General features: G+C 30.8%; 2 protein-coding genes across 2 annotated transcripts; both read left to right on the top strand.

The window, feature by feature from the left end:
- Window positions 1-6,404: 6,404 nt before the first annotated feature.
- LOC126740316 (chymotrypsin-2-like) lies at window positions 6,405-8,517 on the top strand. The gene is made up of 5 exons (XM_050446281.1): window positions 6,405-6,560; window positions 6,776-6,969; window positions 7,035-7,259; window positions 7,843-8,028; window positions 8,157-8,517. The coding sequence occupies exons 1-5, from the start codon at window positions 6,504-6,506 to the stop codon at window positions 8,383-8,385; spliced, it is 891 nt and encodes a 296-aa protein (XP_050302238.1). The 5' UTR covers window positions 6,405-6,503; the 3' UTR covers window positions 8,386-8,517.
- A 1,421-nt stretch (window positions 8,518-9,938) lies between these two features.
- LOC126740552 (chymotrypsin-2-like) lies at window positions 9,939-20,063 on the top strand. Its single transcript, XM_050446637.1, has 5 exons — window positions 9,939-10,068; window positions 18,418-18,593; window positions 18,654-18,875; window positions 19,378-19,563; window positions 19,804-20,063. Exons 1-5 carry the CDS (start codon window positions 10,012-10,014, stop codon window positions 19,985-19,987), a joined length of 825 nt encoding a protein of 274 aa, XP_050302594.1. The 5' UTR covers window positions 9,939-10,011; the 3' UTR covers window positions 19,988-20,063.
- Window positions 20,064-22,881: the final 2,818 nt, after the last annotated feature.

A 22,881-nucleotide genomic window follows, 5' to 3' on the forward strand; every position in this document is an offset into this window, starting at 1 on the left:
GTGTTGTTTATTAATTATTCACTAGTTTATAACCTTTATTTTATTATACAGCGAGTCCATTTAGTACTCCCTTTCTCATATAGATTTTAACTAAATTAAAAATAAATTAAATAATATCATTATTTACCTACATTCAATAAAAACATAAATGAAAAATAAAGGAAAAGTATAAATTGGCCATAACTGTATCAGGACTCTCCGGTTTGTCCATGGATGGTCTCGGTAATCCAGAAACATTAAACATTATTTCCTTGCCCCACTTATTAAAAGCACAGTTAATTGTTGTTTGCCTGATAATAATAAAAATAATGTCGACTCAGGTTGATCGAGTCGGTTCGGTTGCAAGCAGCCGATGACACATATTTGGAACTTGGTTGACCTTGCTGACCAGACACATTGGTCCCCCCATGTAACACTTAGTAATGGTTCGCTACGGCTTCCACTGGTCTATTTAATAAATTTTTATTAAGATAAAGTTTTATAGAGTTTAAAAGAGAATGTTACAATAAATATTTCAAAAACTAGTCAAAAGTCATTTGAAAATTTTTAATGTCTCTTGTAGAGGATATCTGAGCGCACCCTACTATCCAGTTTTAATAGCTTTGGGCATGCCAGTTTCCTTGAACAATTAAAACAAACTTTAACGTTACCTTATACATCAACTTCACCTTTTTTGCAATTTTTTCTGATCAATCCAGACAAACCTGTCCATAAGATAAAAACTCACCAAAAATATCTTGAAAATTATTGGTGTTCCTTGTATAGGATAATTGAGAGCACCCTACTGTCCAGTTCTTGTAACTCTAGTCTTGGAAAATCAGAAAAGACTTTGACGTCACCTGATACATTATTTTCACTTTTTTTGCTGAACCATCCGGACAAATCTGTCGATTATTTAAATACTTATCAAAAATATTTTAAAAATTCTTGGTGCCTCTTGTAGAGGACCATTGAGCGCACTCTACTATCCAGTTTTGAATACTCTTATTTTGCCAGTTTTCCTGAAAAATTAGGACCAACTTTGACTTCACCTTCAGTTATGAAAAATTCTTAATACCTAATACTCATCAGTTCATCTATATACCGGTGATATTCCAATTTATTTGTAATTTCCTCCTCAAGTGATAAGGTATTTTACAACCTCTCTTGCAAGTGACCACTGCTTCATTTAAAATGAAGTAAATGTAAATTTCTTCTTTTCGGTAGGGTGCAATCTAGGAATATCTTCCAGAATTTTCGGGTTAATGTAGGTGATCAACTCTTGGATGTCGAGTTGAGATTTAATGAGCGTATTGATCAATATATAATGAAGACCTTTTTTTAACCTGAAGTTACTTAATAGTCAGAAGTACCTCCTTAATATATTTTATCTTACCATTATACTTATTGTGATGCTGTATATAGTTTGTACCTTCTAACAAATGATTCAGGAGAGGTTCAGTATATTCACAACCATTGTGTAAGATTTGTAAATAGAATGAGAATATTTGATAGAGGCGTGAGTGGTGTTTCTCTACGTGCAATTAAGTGGTTTGGTATAACTGGCAGGAGGTTACTTTATAGTCTGGTCATCTTCAATTGAAGCCCTTGGCGTGAAAAGGATGCAAGCCACAAAATCCTGATACCCGACTTTTTTATTTGAAATTATTCGTAAATAAAGGTACTAGCCACATACAGCATATTTTTATGATCGGTCAATAGTTGGCGCTATTGTGCTAAAGTGTCGTTTTCACAAAATCTGCTGTATGATGAAAATTTTCGGTTTAAGGTTACAAGCCGCCATTATGAGTAGCCCACGTGCCGGATGTTCTCGAGAGTTTAAAGAGTTTTCAAGTAATTCTAGTGAAAAAAATAGCGGTGGATGGAATTCTGACGATAGTGTAAAAGACAGAGACTACGTAGAGAGTGAAAATGAATACAGGGTGCATCATCCTGTGAAGAGCAACAGGTATGTATTTGAGGTTATGTGGCTTAAACCCTTTTACTGAAAATTTTAGTTATGTTATTTTGAAACTTATTTGGCTTATTTTGTGGCATATACCTTATTTTTTCTGAAAATTGTAGCTATGTATTTTTGCCATTATTTTTGTGTATTTTCTTAAAATATCTGTAATAACGTTTATGGCAACTCCCTTACGGAAGTATGACATTTTTCAAAGTTATATTTTAATTTTTTTGACATAACATTTACATTATGTCATCATCATCCCAATATGTTTGTCAGAGTACTAAAATAACCATATTTAGCGGATTGTTTGTTTACAGGAATCGAAATTTTATCACGAAGAGGGTGTCATCACGCACTAAATCACTCACTATAGGACGCGATTAATCATTAGATTAACCTTGTATACCATTAGTTTTGTCAACAAATAGGTGACAACTGAAAAATTCATCCATTACCCCAAAGATGCTGGTCATACACTTTTATAAAAGGTAAAGGTGATGCTGTAGATTTCGTGTTTTTTACCTTTTATAAAAGGTGACAACTGAGTTGAGGTTAGGTGTGGTGTTGCCAGTTTTGTTGCGTTTTGTCACTCTGCAGCTAAAGCCTTGTCTCCAGTCTGACTTTCTCTAAAGTGGAGAATTCACTCTGTATTTTTTACTCATTCATTATCATAACATATAAAAAATGATGAATGAAACTAGTGTATAATCATAACATTATACACTAGTTTCATTACATATTACTTAAAATGTCAATTACATGTAATAAACACAAATTTGTTTGAATTGAAAATTTATTTTTAGGAGTATATCATTTTTAAAATTTCTTTTTTTTAAGTTCTATCAAAATTCAATATTCGCGGCGAATTATATCGTATCATTCCGCCACTTTTAATTTTTTTTGGGTAAAATTAGGCCATTTAAAAAAAATTGTAAAAATACGCAAAATTTGATGAGCGGTGCTTCAGCAATTTAAGAACCAACCCAACCCAACCTAACTCAACCCAACCCAACCCAACCCAATCCAACCTAACTCAACCCAACCCAACCCATCCCATCCCATCCCATCCCATTCCATAAACTCTTGGGTGTTAATGGTTTGGCTTGGGTTGGGTTGGGTTGGGTTGGGTTGGGTTGGTTTGGTTTGGTTTGGTTTGGTTTGGTTTGGTTTGGTTTGGGTTGGGTTGGGTTGGGTTGGGTATATCTATGGTCTGTGCGCAGCGCCTTATGTTTCCCTCGCGGTGATAGAGAAACGGAACAAACCAAAACACTGCACACATACTCCCAGAGTCGACAACCCACCAAGAAAAGGTAAAAACAGTTTTTGTGAATTTATTTTACGCATAATATCTTACATTTCACATGACTAAAAAATAAAGAGTGAATTCGCCACTTTAGAGAAGGCACTCATGAGTCAGCCACATTGGGGACAAGGCTGAAGCTGCAGAGTGACAAAACGCAGTAGACGACAGAACTGGCAACACCACACCTAATCTCACCTTAGTTGTAACCTATTTGTTGTCAAAACTAATCGAATACAGGGTTATTCTAATGACGTTATTCTATTCATGTCTCATAGTGAGTGATTTAGTGCGCGATAACACCCTCTTCGTGATAAAATTTGGCTTTCCGCCACTCTTAGTGAAAAATATATATCCAAATCCACCCATTTTGCAAAAAACCCGACCATTTTTCGTTAGTTTTAACAAAAACCGCTAAACTGCAGAATTACCCAACAAAAACTGTAGGATGTTGCTTCAAGGTACAGAAAATAAAATTTTTGACGATTTTTGGAATATTGGCGATTATGACAAGCAAAACGCGTATTTATTTCATAACATAAAGCAGTTGCCAAAAAAACGTTCATACCCCAAGAAAACAAAGAGAGCTATCTCTTCTCGGAAGTTTAGTTTTCACTATTTTGTGAGGGTCAATGGCTTTAATGTAAAAATATGTAAAAGAGAATTTATTTCCATTCATGGTCTGACGTCTCAGAAGCGATTACAGCTTCTGTACAAACAAATGCTTGAAGGCCTAACCACACCTAAACCAGATCAACGAGGGAAGTTTCTAGTGCGTCCTAATAAAATATAGGAGGAGGCCTGCCAGTCAGCTCGAGACCATATTAATATTATTCCAAAATACACAAGCCATTACAGTAGGAAAAAAATCCTCATAAAACTTACATTAATCATGACCTCAATATATCTTCTTTATACTATGATTATTATAAGCCTTGGTGGGTTGAAAAAAATATAATATCTATAAGTCAGGATAGATACAGAAGGATATTTTGTTCTGAGTTTTGATATAGGATTTAAGCTACCAAGAAGCGATACCTGCAAGATATACGATGAACTAGATGTAAACATTGAGAATTCTAAAGAAGATGAAGAATCTCTAAAGGAGTTAAAGACAGAAAAGGAGTTGCATTTAAGGCGCGCTGAAGCAATGCAAAATACTTTAAAGAATGAAATAAAAATGGCTGCTTTAAAGGGTACATACCTATTATCATTTGACCTTCAGCAAGCACTCCCTGTACCCTCTTTAACAACTGGTCCTGCTTTTTACTTAAGGAAGGCATGGGTATATAATCTTGGAGTCCATGACTGTGTGAATGATAAGGGCTATATGTACATGTGGTCTGAGAATACTGGTAGAAGAGGTAGCGATGAGATTTCCAGTATTCTCTTTAAACATTTCAAAGAACAAGAACACCTCCCCAAAAACCTTATTGTATATACAGATAATTGCGGAGGTCAAAATAAGAACTGGGTCTTAATGAGCTTGTGGAAGCAGTTGGTTACAGAAGGTGTATTTGAATCCATAGAGCATAGATTCTTAGTAGTGGGGCATACTCATCTTCCGCCCGATAGGGACTTTGCTATGATAGAGAAATATAAAAAGAAGATAAAGGCAGTATATGAACCAGCAGATTGGTATGAGGTAGTAAGTTAGTGTAAGAGAACCAATCCGTTTAAAGTTACTGCAAGAAGAGAGAAGACTTCTTTTCATTCAAATCTTTAGAAGGAAATATTACTAAAAAAAAGCTTACCGATGAAAAAGAAAAAGTTGCCTTTAGCAAAATTTGTATCTTGACAGCGTAAATCCCAATCTTTTAAAGATAAAACATTACTTAAATGAAAATTTTAAAAATGTAAATATTGGAAAAAAGGTATTAGAAGGCAATGTTTAACAGAATGTTTAAAACAAAAATATATGGAGCCAATAAAAATAAACCCCAAAAAACTTGATAATTTATCACTTTTGCTACCGTATATACCTAAAGTAAGCCATCATTTTTTTTTGGATATTGGCGCAAAAAAACTGGATAGTTAAGAAGGGGCATTACCGATGGATATAGAGCATTTGGATGAAGACTACCCATTAAGTGATGACAATTAATTTATTTTTCATTTAACTTTTATGTTTTTCAGTTTACCTTTATTTTTTCATGTAAAAGGATACAAGCCACATTTTTTTGCAAATTAAATTCCAAAAAAGTAAATCTAGTGATTTTTTTTAAAACCTTTTTATTGGTATAAGACTAGGTAAGGTGTTTTATCTTTTACGACCGAATTCAAATAAAAAGAATTTAATTTTGATTTTGTGGATTAAAAATGATTTTCCAGAGGCGATTTCTCAAAACCTACTGCATGTGGCATACATCATTTTCACGCCAAGGCCTTTAATTAAATTAGAACAATAAATTTGGGTACATTTAAATATCAGCTATTGCGTTTATTTATTATATAATAAAATTCATCCGAACTTAAGATGATTTTCACCTTCTTTATTCAAAAGAAGAATTTGCAGCCACATTACTAAATTCTGTTTAAAGCCGGATTTCTATGTCAGATTTTTTGCCTGGTTTATATTATTATAAACTATATGAAAATATTATAAATACGTTAAAATTTGATATACAAATATGAACACACTTAGACAATGTTAGTTTAAAGAGATATAGTAGATTTATATTCCTTGCTTTAATGCTTTTTAATTTTTTCATGTTTTTCTTTTACCAAACAATAAAGAGAAGTATTGGCTATAATACTTGCAATAGATCCTAAAACTCTTAAATGTTGACGTGTTTATCAATAATTCCAAATGTATGTCCTTCCTATTTTGTATCATATGTAATAAAAATTAATTTTATCTAAAAAGATCCTTTTTGCATTGATTTTTATTAGAGCGCAATATTTTAGGTTTAATTATGCCCATTAACTATAAATTGATAACTCAAACGTCTATTTTTTATTTAAATTTTAATGTATCAAGTTTAATATACCTATTAAGTCTAAAGAATTTATTTTCTATTGTCTTTTTTTTATAGCCAAGTCTCTTATCACAATTATCGTGCGGCATGCAAACTCGTGAAGATTTGACACGATTGATGATAACTTCAGGCGTGTATCACGCGTAAGAGTTATAAATTTTTATAGAAACATGAAAAATAAAAATTAATTATATCTAAAAAAGCCATATATAAGCGCATCCTGTTGGTTAAATTGTACCATTGAATTTTCAATTATTTTTTGCTACAAATATTCAAAATGAGGTCACTCAAATTGTTTGGTGTTCTAGTTTTGCTTGTCCAATTATCACAGCAGGTAAATAAAAAAAAACATATATAAAGTTTTCTTATATATTTTTTATTAAATTCTTAGTGCTTTAGAATTAAAAAAAAATTAAAAGTATATCAGGTTTATTTATGATGATCCTAAGATTAAGTGGATGTAATAGGAAATTGATGCATAATCATAATATTGAAATATGTATTCCCTAATTTATATGTAATATATTAACTCAATTTTTTAATTATTAGGCAGCAATTGACAATAGAATCGTTAATGGTAAAAAGGTATCTATTGAAGATTATCCCTACCAGGTATCTTTATTTAGAAAAAATCTAGATGGCAGTATTAGATTCTTTTGTGGGGGATCTATCATATCAAAAAAGTGTATACTTACTGCTGGTCATTGTGCAGTAAAGCCAGATGAAAATAGTGAAAAAACATGGTAAAAACTTAGTTAAGCTTATTGGAAATTGCTGCATAGTAATACTTTTTTTTATCTTACTTTAGGACATATATCACACCCGAGGAAGTTTCTGTGCTTCCAGGAAAGGCAAGCACTCTCGATTCTAGTTCGGCTATTTCAGCTGAAAAAATAAACGTGCATCCAAATTTCCAAGCTACATTTATATTCAAGAACCACAAACTTATAGGGGGGACCCTCGCGGAAAATGATATTGCTGTAATTTTTCTTAAAAAATTATTAGAATATTCCACAAGTATTGCAAAAATCAGGTAACTTTTTAAATTTTTATATATAGTATTTCAAAAAATAGGAGTTAATTTATTTATTTATGTAAAGATGAAATCCCAAGCATTCGCTTCTAATTGTGTTTATTCTTCTTGCTTTTTAAGGCTTATTTAGACAATTTAAGACAAATTAAGAACCTATTTGGATTGTAAATACATTACCGAAAATAGTTTCTTCTGGATGTGGTAAATATTTTCAAATCAATCCGACAGTCTCTTTAATCCGAAATATTACATAAAAATAAAACATGCAGTTTAACCCCGCGTATCGTGGTCCTGGAATTAAATTCCAGTCCTGTTTTTCTTTTTCTATAGGACCTAAATAAGTTCGGCTTTTCACTCTTGATAAGTTCGTGCTCTTTGTTACAAGTGGGACTTTTTGATAGCTCCACTATGAACTTTAGATAATCTTTAGTGTTGTAAATAGCTTCGTATCATTCTTATGCTAATGCTTCACAAAGAAACCTTTTATAATAAATAACAGGTATCGAATGACTACAACAAAGTTTTAAGCTATAGATACAATTTTAAATAATAAATTACATGATTGCATTTTATTTTTTATTAGCTTGCCACCTCAAGGTGAATCAGAATCTATTTTTTATGGTAAGGTGGCTGTAGCAACTGGGTTTGGCCTAACGTATAACAGTATTTCTACAACAGATTTATACGCAGTAAACCTTACAATTTCTAAGACAAATACATTATGTCATAATAATGAAATGATTTGTCTAGCTGAACAGGAAAATCAAAGGTAAAGAAATGCCTAAATAATTGCCATATAAAATTAAACATAAATTATTATTTGTTAATGAAACACCTATTAAATAAATATACTAATAGGATTTTTGTACCAATTATAAATAATTTTTTTCTATGCAGGGGAACTTGCAGTGGTGACTCTGGTGGGCCTCTGGTTATAAATAAAGTACAATATGGGATTTCATCCGCTATATTTAACCCTACTGATCCTTTAGTATGTCAAAAGTCCTCAGAATTTATCTTTGTTAATATTATTCACTACCGAGAATGGATATCCAAGAATTCCGATGTCGATGAAGCAGATGATGTTATTGGTGAAGATCTCAGAGGGAATGGTATTGAAGAATAATAAATTGAAAATACTATATTAAACTGATGCTATTGTCAAAAAATGCTATTACTATCAACTAATCCATAATGCTTATTTAATATATGTTATATACCTATATGAGGAAAATAAATATATATATCGCATTCAAAATTTGTATTTCATTATTTATTTTAAGCTATTTTGCATTATTACACTAAAAATGTACCTTGACTATAAATAGTTTCTTTTTAGGCAAATATGAGGTCGCTGAAACCGTAAATGACAATTTTCTTTCAAAGAACAGTTTTCCAAAATTTTCGAGAAAATTTTTTTTTTTTTATGTCATAGTACAATTTTTACCTGCAATCTCGAAAGCAGGTAGCATCATGAATCCGAAAGATACATCTACTACCTTTACGACAATAAATATCTTTTAATTTTTTTTTAAATTTTCATACATATTACGAAAAAGAGATACATTAGTAACTTACAGAATAGTTGTACACCTAGACTGTGTTTGTAAAAGAAAATTGTACACATCTAACACTTATAAAATTAATTTGCTGATTCTATTTTAGCCATAATGCAAAATTTATCTTTTAACACTGACTTACATACCTAAATCTCAAATGTCTTTTATGACCTGCCCAAGATTTTAGTAAAAACATCTCAAAAAAAACTTTTGACTCACAAATTGCGATTTTTTTTTATTAATTAGATTTCTGCTATGGATGCGTCTAATGTCTATAGGGAGAATTTTATAAAGTATAGGTCTAATATATGTTAGAGATCTTTAGTTACTCGTTTGAGTCAGGAAAGGGATAATTGTTGTTATTATAATATATTGTTGTTATTAAGCAGGGTGTTTGTACACTAATAAAAGAACTGATTTAATATATAAATAGAAATATATTATCTATTCTTTCTCCAAGAGATCATACAAAAAACATGTTGTTTAGGTGTATGTCTAAGCCTGATGATGCTCTGAGAGGAGCACATCACAACAGTTGAAGCTTTTAAAAAAATTACATATAGGGTGTCTTTTTTTATAAGAAAGTTCCATATGTTTTTATTTTCTTTCTGAATCCAAGAGATTTTCCACATTTTCCGAAACACCCTGTAGAGGATGTTCCGTTCGAAAAAATGAAATTGGTTAATATAATTCTTTTTCCATTACCCTGTTTAGAAATTTTTTTCAGAAAAAAATTAGCAAGAATAATAAAAATTGACGTATTCGGATTTCAATATTCCATTTTGACACCGATATAGAGAGGAAATAATAATAATTAATAAATTTGATCAGTTACATGGCAGAACGTTAATAGCGAGATCTTTAAATCGCATCAGCTGGTGATTTATTTGTAGTATTTCTTTTACCTATTAAATCTTAATGAAACATTTTTATATTATTTAAATAATATTTTTTTATATAAGACAAAATTGTCTCTTATCACAACTATCGTGTAGTATGCAAATTCGTGCAGACCCAACACGATTGATAATAATTTTAAACACGTGTCACGCCTAAAAGTATAATTTTTTTTTTAGGTGAGCGTGATAAATAAAATTTTATTATATCTCAAAAAATTGTATATAAGAGCATTGATTTTGCTATACTTTTTAATTGAAGTTTCGATTTATTTATTTTTACTACAAATTGTAAAAATGAAGTACTTTCTAACTTTGTCCGTTTTAATTGTTTTTGTTCAACTAACAAAGCAAGTAAGTTTATTTTAATTTTACCTTTATCTGGAAAACTATTTGTATATATTTTTAGTATTTAATTTTTTAAAATTTGATTGAATATTGATTAATTGCAGGTAAGGGAAAATAACAATTTTTAGTAAATATGTTAATATCTTATTCCTTGAAACTAATTTTATTAAGATTTCAAAGGTTTTCGTCAAGTATTAAAATTTTAAGAATTAGTACCTAAGTGAGATACGCAAACAAAAGCGTGAAAGTATTCGTATACAAATAAAACCGAAAATAAGAAATGTAATAAATTGTGCTACGTTTACTTGCAGAATAAATAAGTTGATTATTAAGAGGTTATTTTATTGATTTTTAAAAAAAACGACGTAAGAATGTAACTGCTTTAATATTATTATTGCTATGATGGTAAATATGATTTATTTTTGTACAACTCGTTAATAGTGTGATTTGAATTGGTTCCCGTTAGGTGACTAAAAATGTTAAATGTCAACAAAAATATTTAAACACAAGTTTATTAATGTATGTCTTATTAGGAACGGTATAAAACATATATATAGAAATGTTTAAATAAGCGTATGTTTTATTGTTTCTAACAATCAAGCATTATACTTGATCGTCTTCATTTAGTTTTTCTATTGCAGATTGTTCGCTGTGTTCTTCTACTTTAATATCACTCGCTGTATCACTATCCTTTTTATCTAAATTACCAATTAAAAGTTCTTCCACACAATTAAAGTTCTTCCACAACCGTGTATATTGTTGGTTCCCTTAAAATGTATTTTTGTCGGTTGTATTGGAGCTCGTTTACACAGAGACTTCTTAGACCATATTGTATAACTCTTTGAAATTAAAATTTACGTATTTTTTGGTCATATATTCTTTCAATTCAGCCAAAAGGTACTCTCTTGCGGTTTATGAACTATTGGACTTATCAATATAAGGTTGATTCCTCTCACTCCCCTTTACATTTCTCGTTTTCTTGACATGGAAGTTGGTGACTTATTTATTGGTTTATTGTGGTATGGGACAATATCAAAAACCGCAATAGATTTTGGTTTTATATCTAACATGAAATTTCCTCATCCACTTTCAATTCTTAAAATAATTCAAGGTTAAATATGCATTAGGAACAGAACCATTTTCTCTACCTGCATTTGGGAATATACGTCTCACCCACGTAAATTAAGTCCCTATATTTTCTCTTTATTGGCTATACTCTTTTAGGAATCTAATCTAATAACTGCGACTGTTTCTAAATTTTTTTCAGTGAAAATCAGATTTTTTGGATTTTTTTGAGACTCTTTTTAGATCCTAGCGCTGATACTACTCGAGATACTCAAGTAACTTAGATTTGCCTTTTTTACCAGTCTATTTGGTCAAAAAAACATCCTTAACAGCTAGTGTTTTCTAAGTACCTTTTATGGCTTGCGTCAGTTACAAAATATTTAATAATTTTTTTCAAAAAATTCCAGGATCTACAACATCAAAAAGAGGTTAGAAAATACTGTCTGAGTAGTTTGTCTTAGTATGCTTCGCTTTCTTATTAATTAATAAGTCGCAATTCGTCCAAATTAACGGCTCTTTCATGTCGGTGTTAGTAAAGAATTTCCGTCAAATAGGCCCATAAGAAGTAATCGCAAGGCGTCAGATCTGGAGATCGCGAAGGCCATGGTATGGTACCTCTTGTGTAAGCCGTTTACCAAAGTGTTTGTTAAATAGTCCTGCACTTGTCTAGCGTTGTGAGCGGGACATCCGTCTTGTTGAAACCAAATTTCTCAAAATTAACATCCAAGTTTCGTACAGCGGGTATAATATTTTATTGCAATAAAAGTAAATATCTCTCAGAGTTTAAGGTACCATCAATAAAAAAAGGCCCTACAATGTGATTGGCTAAAATACCAGCCCAAACATTTACCTTTTGCGGGTATTAAGTTCGTAACGGTACACTCAAATGTAGATTTTCCCGAGACCAATATCTCACGACTGAAGAATTATGTCGACCTAGAAGAGAAAAAGATGACTCGTCTGTAAATAAAATATTACTTGTGAAGTCGTCATTTTGATCAATTTTTTCTCTTAAGGTTTTACAAAACTCCAAGCGTTTTATTTGATCTTCTGGAAACATTTCTTGAGTGTTTTTAATTTTATATTTTCAAAATATCACGCACTGTACGACTTGGAATATCAATTTCTTCAGAAATTTGGGAGCTAGAACAAGGTTCACTTACTTCCACAAAAGTACACACCTTGACCTCCTTTTCAATCCTAGCGTCAGGTGTTCGACGAGGTTTCTCTGATCGCCACTAGAACATTTTGCACACCGATTTACACATCCCGACTGCTCAAACTTATGCCAGATATTATAAATTGTTTTAGCAGTAGGGACTTGCTGATCAGGATATGCAAATATAAAACGGCCGACAACTTCTTCTGCACTATCCGCATGACAATACCATTTAATGATATTAATCTTTTGATCAACAGTGAAAACCATTTTTATTTTATTACCGTATCCTTCGTACCAAAGGTTGAAATAAATTGTAAACATGATCGGCTAACACGTACATAGGTATGCGAGGAATTGCAACCGAACTTTAACCGGGCTGATAAGCGCAACGACGACGCGATAGCCGCCCAGGGTGGAGCCAAGTTTGTTCTCGCTCTACTCCGTCTCCTTCTTACACATTACGCAAAAATCATATTCGAAATTTTTCAACCGCCGAACGTGTATAGAGGAAGGACTAAATAATAGAGGTAGGGATACGCATGTCGCTGCAGCAACACGTTCTTGCACCAACTAAATTAATTTTTGTTGGAAAATATTGTTTTTTATTACAGGACCATAAAATTATCTATTTTTTGTAAATTAAGCTCAGCATTTTTATGGCATCATTTATTAAATTAAAGACAAAAATGTCTACTAAACATTGTACACGTGCTGTGCTACAAAATACCTGATAGGTTTTTCAATCTAATCTGTAGATGAAGGTATTTAGTGTTACAGATGGCGCTGTATAGTTAATCGGTTGCGTTCAGGACCGCTCCTCAAATAATTCTAAAATATATTGTCCCCAAGTTTTGAAAATTATTCCTCTGCATCGCAAAGTAAACTTTAAGGTTTACTTTATCCAGTGGTTGTGAAGTTTTCAGTAAAAGTTGCTATTTTGGTGCTGAATTTAAGCTTGTCAAAACTACAAATATGGGTCTGTCATCGGCCGATCTTCGGGAGATTAAATCGACGATTATGGCCACCTTCAATGACAAATTTCTCCAAGAGATAGCTGACAAGGTGGCTAGGATCGTTGAGAACAAATTCGAAGAAAGATTTAAGGTGCAGAATGACAGAATAACATCCCTGGAAGCAAAACTTAAAAATCTAGAAGGGGAATATCAACAAGTAAAAGACAACATGGATTCCCAAGAACAGTCTCTGCGCAGTCTCAACATACGTATTTTTGGTGTTAAGGCTCAAGAAAGCGAAGATGTACGTGCTACAGTTCAAGACCTCTTTACTAAAAAATTAAAATGTAATATTCAGAATTCCGACATCAAAAAATGCTATCGCGTACCATCTAAAAACCTTAACGATAGACCACCGGCGATCTTAGTTCAGTTCACAAATGACGCTGCGCGTGTGTCCATTTTCAAATCGCGTAAATATTTAAATAAAAGTGGTATCCAAATTAAGGAAGACCTTACAAGGCTCCGTTTAGCCTTGTTAAATAATGCAGTAAATCAATTCGGGAAAACAAATGTATGGACCCTTAATGGGAACATATATGTGAAGTGTGGTGGTTCTGTGCACAGAATTAGCAACGAAATAGAATTATCCGGATTAAAAAATAGTGAATAAAGCGATTGTGTTTAACACCGAATTGTAAGTACTTTTTGATGTGTTTTCTTTTATTGTCATTTGCACACTATATTTCTGAAGAAAAAAAGAAATTAATGAATAAACAAGAACATAATTTTTGTAATTAGGATTAGGTAAGGGTAGGAAAAGTTAGATTTTTTCTGCTGTTTTTCAATATGTTAAATACATATTTAAAATATTCTGTGGGGTTGTTTTGGTGTTGTTATAATTTCGTTTTTAATATTTGGGTTGGTCTACTAGGATAATTTTCTTTCTTTTAAACTGTTGTTAAAAGGTATTGCCATTTCAAGGGGTATGAATTTATATATCTGGAGTGGTTGTATATATGCGTACCGGTGCTTTGCTGTGTTATTGTTTTGAAGATGCAGGGTTTTATATTAATTGGTTATGGCAGGATTGGTGTTGCAGTTGTGGTCGGGGGAGCTTGGGGAGGGGTACGGGGGGCTAAAACTAAAATTAATTGTATAGATTATGGCTAATGATCTCAGTAGTGTGCGTGTATCGGATAATCAAAATATTATGCAGGATTTGGTAGGTAATTTTATGGGAAACCTATCGGTGGGTCACTTAAATATCAGGTCAATGAATACAGGATTTGACGAATTTTCTTGGTATATGTCACAGTATCCTTTTGATTTTCTTGCCCTTACGGAAACCTGGCTAGATAAAAACTGTGAAACCCAATGTTTCAATTTGCCAGAATATAAGTTAATAAGACAAGACAGAGAGGGCCGTGGTGGAGGAATTGCACTATATATAAAAAATTCTGTAACATTTAACAACTTAAATTTGGCTTTTAATAATTTGGAAGTATTGGGCATATCATTCTCAATTAAAAAACGATCTTTCGCCCTTATTACGATATATCGTGCACCTGCCAATAGCATACCAGCTTTTTTAAACGTTAAGTTTCGATTACGTAATTATAACAGGCGACTTCAATATTGATTTTTTAAAACAAAATACATATTCAAATAGATTAAAATTTATTTTAGAATATTTCAATGTTTCACAGCGTATTACAGAACCAACAAGAATTAACATGAACACTGGTGATGGTACCCTTATTGATTATATAATTTGCAGTAATGATTTGGTGTCATTAAACTCAGAGTCGCTTGCCATAGCAGAAACAATCACGGATCATAATCTGATTTATTCAATATTTCAATATGATAACATAAAGGTTAAAAAAAAATCCATGACTTTCAGAGTTTATAACAACATAAATATGGAAAATTTTATAAACGATGGTTTGCTTATAAATTGGGATCAGATGTACCGCCTTATAGATATTAATGACAAAGTGCAGTTTTTTAATGAACATATTTTACAGCTTTTAAATACACATGCTCCGACTAAAAATAAAATTATTAAAGAGAAAATATACTGTCCATGGATAACCGAAAATATAAAAACTCTTATCAAATTACGTGATCGTGCTCATAAAAAATATCTGAAAAGTAAATCTCAGCCTCATTTTGAATATTATAAACAGCTAAGAAACTACACAAAACATGCTATAATACGAGAAAAAATAACATTTTTTAATCAATTATCAAACAAAAAAGGACAAGAATTTTGGAGAATAGCAGATAAACTATTCTTAACTAAAGGAAAAAGATATCAAAACGAGCTACCTACTAACATATCAAATCCAACAGATATTGGCAATTTTTTTAATACTGTTTCCACCCTACCTGATACTACAAGTAAAGAATGTATTGAATTTTATCAAAATAATACCATAAATAATGTAGAACTTAATTTCCAGCTTTTGGACCGAGACAATATGATTAAAATAATCTCGACTATTAAATCAAATGCAACGGGAATCGATGGTATTTCTATAAAAGATATAAAATTGTGTTTGCCTTTTTGCTTAAGTCCTTTATTGCATATTATTAACGAATGTATTCTTCAACAAAAGTCTCCAAATGTGTGGAAAAGGGCAATTATTAAACCCATTCCAAAAAATTCAAATCCAAAAGAGCATAAAGATCTCAGACCAATTAGTATTCTACCAGCATCATCTAAAATTCTGGAAAAACATATTTTTAATCAAATTTCAAATTTTGTTGATAAATATAAAATTATCCCCGATTGTCAATCCGGTTTCAGAAAAAACTTTAGCACGTCTACAAGTTTGGTGGGTATTTTAAATGATATTAGGGTAAATGAGGAGAATGGTCAGCCAACATGTATGGCCTTATTGGACTTTAGTAGGGCTTTTGACACGATTAACCATGAAATGTTATTGGCAAAATTAAAATATATTGGTATTTCAGAGAGCGGTGTAAATTTTTTCAAGGATTATTTGCGTAATAGAGACAGTTGTGTTATGGTGGTTCGGCAGTCTGAAAAGCATTACTCAGAATTTACACCTTTTAACCAGGGAGTACCTCAAGGCTCTATAGTATCGCCGTTACTTTTCTCTATTTACGTGGCTGATATGTACAAAGTAATAAAACACGCCACTTTGCAACAATATGCCGATGATTCCCAAGTTTATATTCCAATTCACCTTAATAATATAAATCTATTCTATCAAAATTTTAATAGTGATTTAATTAGTCGACATAAATACGCAGAAAATCATAATCTTAAGCTTAATGCCACAAAATCTAAAATTCTTATTATGTGCTCCAACTTTAATATAAGGCAAAGGCTCGAACACAACTTATCCTTAAATCCTATATCTATTGATAATACTTCAATTCCTGTTGTTTCCGAGGCAAAAAATTTAGGCGTTATATTTGACAGCTCTCTCTCTTTTGAATTACACATAAAAAATAAAACGAAAACTGCTTATTTACGTTTAAAAAAACTTTTTAAGTTTAAGCGAAATTTATCGGCAAAACAAAAGTACTTATTGTGCGATAGTCTTATTTTGTCATTGTTTGATTATGGTGACGTAGTCTATGGAAATTCTTTATCTTCACAAAATAAAAAAATTATACAAAAAGTCCAAAATTCCTGTATGAGATTCTCTTATAGTATCCCTACAGAAACCATATATCGCCTTATCTCAATAATAATAAAATATTAAATATGAATAATAGAAGAAAGCTACATATGTATAATTTTGTATATCGCATAGTAAATAATAATCAACCATTTAATTTAAGAAGTCAGTTTCAAGAATTCGAACATGCGCATGCCACACGAAATAACGTTTTTATCGTACCATTGCATAGAAGCGCAGCATTTCAACGTTCTTTTAAGTATGTAGCTGTTCAAATGTGGAATGGCTTAAACAATGACATAAAGCAAATGCCCTTGGGAGCTTTCTCTGGTCAAATAAAATCTAAACTACTTATGGAACAAATAATTGGCAATTAATTCAAGTAGGGTGATATATAAAATGTGATAATGCGTATAATAACATAATACAAGAAATAGTAACATGTAACAGAAGATATACATGTGTATATAATATGCTAATTTTCAGTGGAATGTTCGGAGATTATATTTTAAAATCCCGTTTTTAGTTTTATTCTTTCTTTTTCCGTAACATACATACGTATATTTTTTAATAGCCTAGGCCGATGCACGCATCTTGGGGTTATTTTTTTGGGGTGTTTTTTCGCCTCGTCTGTCCTCTCTCCTTGCGCTCGTCCGTTGTCACACTGCCGCTGCCTGTCTTAAAATCTTAGGTTAATTAATTCTATATCTTACTTTGCATTCCTATATAAAAACGTTATTTTTATTTTTGTAAAATTGTTTCTGTAAATTGTAAAGGGCTTTTTCATCCCTTCTTTGCTTGTGCTAACTAGGGAAAACGGTTTTATAATCGAGAGAATAGTCCTATTTGTCAATGTAATTTTTTTTTTCTTTGTAATTTTTATTGACCTATAAAACTGTACATTTTGACAAATAAACCAATTTTGATTTGATTTGATTTGATTTGTTACATTTTAATAGTATTTTGGGTAAAAGATTTAATATAGCATCATAATATAGGGTATACAGGATATAGGGTTATATAATACATGAACAATTACTGAGTTCACTCATTATATAAAATTATTGCAGGACTTTATTTAACAAAAATACCTATTATAACTCATTTGTGTCAGACAGCATTCAAATAAAAAATCTATTTATACAACAATTATAAATATAATTAAAATTATTTTTAAAATTTGCTGGATGAACTTCATTACAGCTAACTCAACAATAGTTCAGAATTAAACATTTTTAAATTTTATTGAATAAATTAATTAACACTTCTTTGGCATATTCAAAAACAAACAAATTATCAATATTCAAACTTTTTACTATTTGTCTCTATTTTATTAATTTTTCCGATGTAAACCTTGTCAATGATACGATAGCACCCGTGTAAATGAATAAAATAAGTTTGCTACTACGCATCCAAATTCTAGAAGCCTTGTAAATAGTTAATATTTTTTTAATTCCAACTTTATAGACATTTTTATAAAATTTAGTAAGTACTGATTTTATTAATTGTCTTTAAGGCCGCACTCGAGAATAGGATCGTTAATGGCGAGAAGGTATCGATAAATAAATATCCGTACCAGGTATTCGTTTTGAATGACAGACAAGGCTGTGGCGGATCTATCATATCAAAGAAATGTATCCTTACTGCTGGTCATTGTGTAATAAAACCAGATAAATATAGCGAAAAAACATGGTAAATGAAAACTGCTTTACAATATTACAATGTTTTACTATACTTTTTATATTACATTAGGGTAAAACAACGCCCCGAGGAAATTTCTATTACCCCAGGAAAGTCAACGATTGATCATATTAATTCGGATATTTTAGTTGAAAAGATTAACTTACATCCAAATTTCAAAGCTACATGTGCTTTTATCAACGGAGTGCCATCAGTATCAGATATGAAAAATGATATCGCAATTATAGTTCTTAAAGATCAATTGGAATATTCCAAGAAAATTAATAAAATCAGGTAATAATTGGTGTTATAATATATTAATATACAGGTTGGAGAATCGATCACTACATACAGAGACGTGCTTAAAGTCGTTGTTTTTTTTAGTACGCCGTGACTTTAGTGAGCTTCTTACTTTGATAGGGGTCCCTGTGTATAACATAATGAAAATTAAGGCGTTATTTTTCATTACATAGGGCTCATCGTATTTGTAAATGATTATCATATAAAATAACTCTAATAATAAAAGTCATTTGGTGATAATTCTGGAGAAATAGCGGGTCATTTAATATCGCCAGTTTAGTAGTACTGCGACGGTTAAAAAAGTATTTGTTAAAAATTCTTTTACTCTAAATAAGAGAGGATTTAAATGAAAGGAAGAACTTGGTTTCGCAGCAACTATATATATTTTAAGGAGTTTCTTTACAATGCGTAATTTTCAATTCTCCAACCTGTATATATGTACATTTTTAAACAACGAGTAATAGCAAACATTTAAAAAATAATTGTTTTTTACTAGTTTGCCACCTCAAGGTGAATCTGAATCTTTGTTATACGGTAAGACCGCTATAGCAACTGGATATGGTATGATGTCTAACAACGAACGTACTGAAGATTTACATGCTGTCAAGCTTACAATTCCTGATGCAGACATATTGTGTGATGATAGTGAAAATATTTGTCTACCTAAACAGGATAACCAAAGGTGAAGAAGTTACGATTGAAGATCAGTACATCATTAAAACAGATTATATTTTTTTTCGTCAATTTCTTTATGTTTTTTTTTTTCTTTTTGAACCACCTTTACTGGTTTGAAATTTATACATTTCATTTTTCAGAGGTCTTTTAACATTATTGATAGTAGTCGGTTTTACTTGATTATTCTACTATTAAAATAATTATTAAGTAATAAGGTTTTATTACTAATATTGAATTTCTTACGCAGGGGAATTTGTGCTGGTGACTCTGGTGGACCTTTAGTTATTAATGGAGTACAATATGGAATTACATCCGGTAGAATATATCAAGAGGATAAACCATTGTGTCAATTTTCAACAGGATTTACTTTTGTTAATCTCATACACTACAGACAATGGATATCCGAAAATTCCAATGTCGATGAAGAATAAATCGAAGAAATTTTATTTAAATGGTATATGCTAAATGCTAAGTAATTTTGGAAAATAAATAATGTTTCTGAAAATATATATTTTTTTATTTACCTTTAAATTAATCTTAGAAAAAATGATGTAGGTGTCAAAATTATTGCTTTAGATCATCAGTTATTAACATTTATAATTATTTGGCGTGTATTTTGGTTTAATAAATACATTTAATATGCCAAAATGTAAATATTTAAAGAAGAATCTTAATCACATTATGAAGTTACATCTCCAAGGCTCTATAGTCGGATTACCGAACAGATGGAGTAAATGATGTGCGCGAAATATAGGCCCGCCCATCAATGCAACCTTGGCAAATTTAGACGAGGAGAATTATGCCTACTTATTTTAAATTATTTTACCGTACAGCTTTGGTTTGTAAGCAGCTTTTTTTTAAATATAATGTAGTCGCCTGTAAAATGGGTCCAAACCGATTTTGAGGTTGTGCCAGGTAATGATATAATAATCCCTTTTAAGTATTTTGTTATGCAAAGTTATGTTAATATATTGGCGTTTACCGAAAAGGGATAGGTAATCCTTTTAAGTAATCGTGCCAGGTCAAACATTTAGGGTGTAATTGGCCAGGTTCATCAGAACCGAGCGCTGGAAGTTTTGCCTATAATAGTAAGGACCAATAAAAATTGTCATACACAGTAAAAACGAGTTACGTGAATTTCCAACAAATAATATTGGTTATATGACGCTAGTAAAAATTGTGATGATTTTACTTTTACTTGTAATTTTACGCCATTCATGTAAAAATGAATTTACTGGTTATATTTAATTTAACGATAGATGTTGTGTAAGATTCTTGAATTAATGTTGTAAAAATTCGACAAAAAACCAGGAAATTCACAGCAGATATTGTAAGAATATCGTAAATTTATTGTAAAATTACAATTTTATAAGTTGTAATGTTTTACTAATTAAATGGTTTTTTTCTATAAATTTGCTGTAATTTATTTGTGAAAAAAATGTAAACTGTTTTTAAAAAAAAGAAGAAAATTTACTTTAGATGTCGTAAATTCGTTTTAAAAATACAACCCTGTACTTGTAAAGTTTTACTGATTAACTATTTTTTTACTACAACTCTACTGTAAATTTTTCGTAAAATTGATGCTAGTTTACTATAAAATTAAAGCAAACAAATAATTAGGCTTTTAGAACATTTTGAATAAGTGATAGTAAGTAAGTATAGTAGTAAGCACCTTAAAGTAAGTTTAAGCATTTTAAATAAATTTTATAAAACGTCATTTTAAATAGCAACTTATGTATATTAAAATGTATAACAAATACAACTGTTGTTTATGAAATTTTTATTTCTCATTTCTCAAAAAAAAATTATTTCTCAGCAAACGTAAAAAGGATAATTTTTAATATTAACCAAACTGATTATTATTAATTAACGTTTAAGCATTATATTTAATTTTGTTAATTGTACTCTCATACCTAACTTTTCAATAAATATACGAGTATGTGGGTACACTTATCCTAAACAAGGTTTATAAATATAAATACTAAAAAACCTTACCTTACAAAACAAAGAAAACAAAACAGTTAAACAGCAAACAAATAAGATAACCTAAACTTATCTACTGATAGTTATATCTATCATAGCTAGAAAAAATACCTGAGTTTATCACAAAATAAACATTGTCTTAAAAAAAGATACTTATAATAATATATAACAGTCCTACTAAAGAATTTAAACATTTATAAAAAAACTCTATGGTATATTCACCTAAGTAATTAAAGTGAAATCAAAATTCTGAGAGAATTAAATTTATCTTGAATTAAATAAAAATTAAAAAAAAACTCTATGACATATATTTTAATTTAAATATATACAAGTATAGTATGCACAATATGTGCCTATATCGTGATGAATATAGTCAAAGAACTAAAGTTTTTATTACAATTTTTGGGTTTTCAGGTCAATTAAAGGTTTGCTTTTTTGGCAGTTTCCGAAATTGCAGCCAAATGTTTTATTAACGCAATTACTTTTTTTTTTTGACGATATAGCCTTTCGCGATTTGGTTCCCATGTCCGGATGATCATTGAGGATGTATCGTTGAATTAGTTCAAAGCTAGTGCTAATTGGTGTGGGGAATTTTACACCAAAAATATAGTAGAGAGAAAAACACAACTCAAAAGCTTCAGTGAAGGTTGAATATCCTACGTTGTTATAAAACTCTTTATCTACATTTGTACATAATCAAATACCAATATTTACTTACCCAGCAAAACAAACGTATAATATATTACATTCACGTAATCACCACCATCAACAGCCACCGAATTTCACCTTTTGATGGTATTAAACAGTAAACACCTACTAAATCCCCTGCGAAAAAACCTCTGGACCTCTTATTGTTGCAACCTGTCGATTGGCTCGAATTTCGCGTTTGTATAGGACGGCATTACGGCACCACATCTTTTTTCGCGTCTTTTAACAAATCTGTCGTAAAATTACAAATTTTCGAAGTTTGGTTGTATTTTTACGATATTATCGTAGTTTTTGCGTAATTTTATTATTATAGTAGGTAAAGTTTACGTAAAATTACATATCTCATGGTATTTAGATCCGAATTTTACATAATTCAGAAAAATTAAAAGCCATTCACGTAAATAAGGAAATTTACGTAGCATGGCCAGTAATAAAGAAGTAAATTTACAGGAACATTGTCAAGCTCAATTGAGCAACAATCGAGCGCTCAGGGAGCGCTTTTTTCTGATGAACCCGGCCATAATAAAATATAATTTTATGATCATAATCTGGTTTTGAGAATTACTTAAGTAGCTTTTACCTTTTATTATATATGTATATATTTATATATGTTCATAATCACTTCCTTTTCAGC

This window comes from Anthonomus grandis, chromosome 9 (assembly GCF_022605725.1).
Source record: "Anthonomus grandis grandis chromosome 9, icAntGran1.3, whole genome shotgun sequence".
Lineage (NCBI taxonomy): Eukaryota > Metazoa > Arthropoda > Insecta > Coleoptera > Curculionidae > Anthonomus > Anthonomus grandis.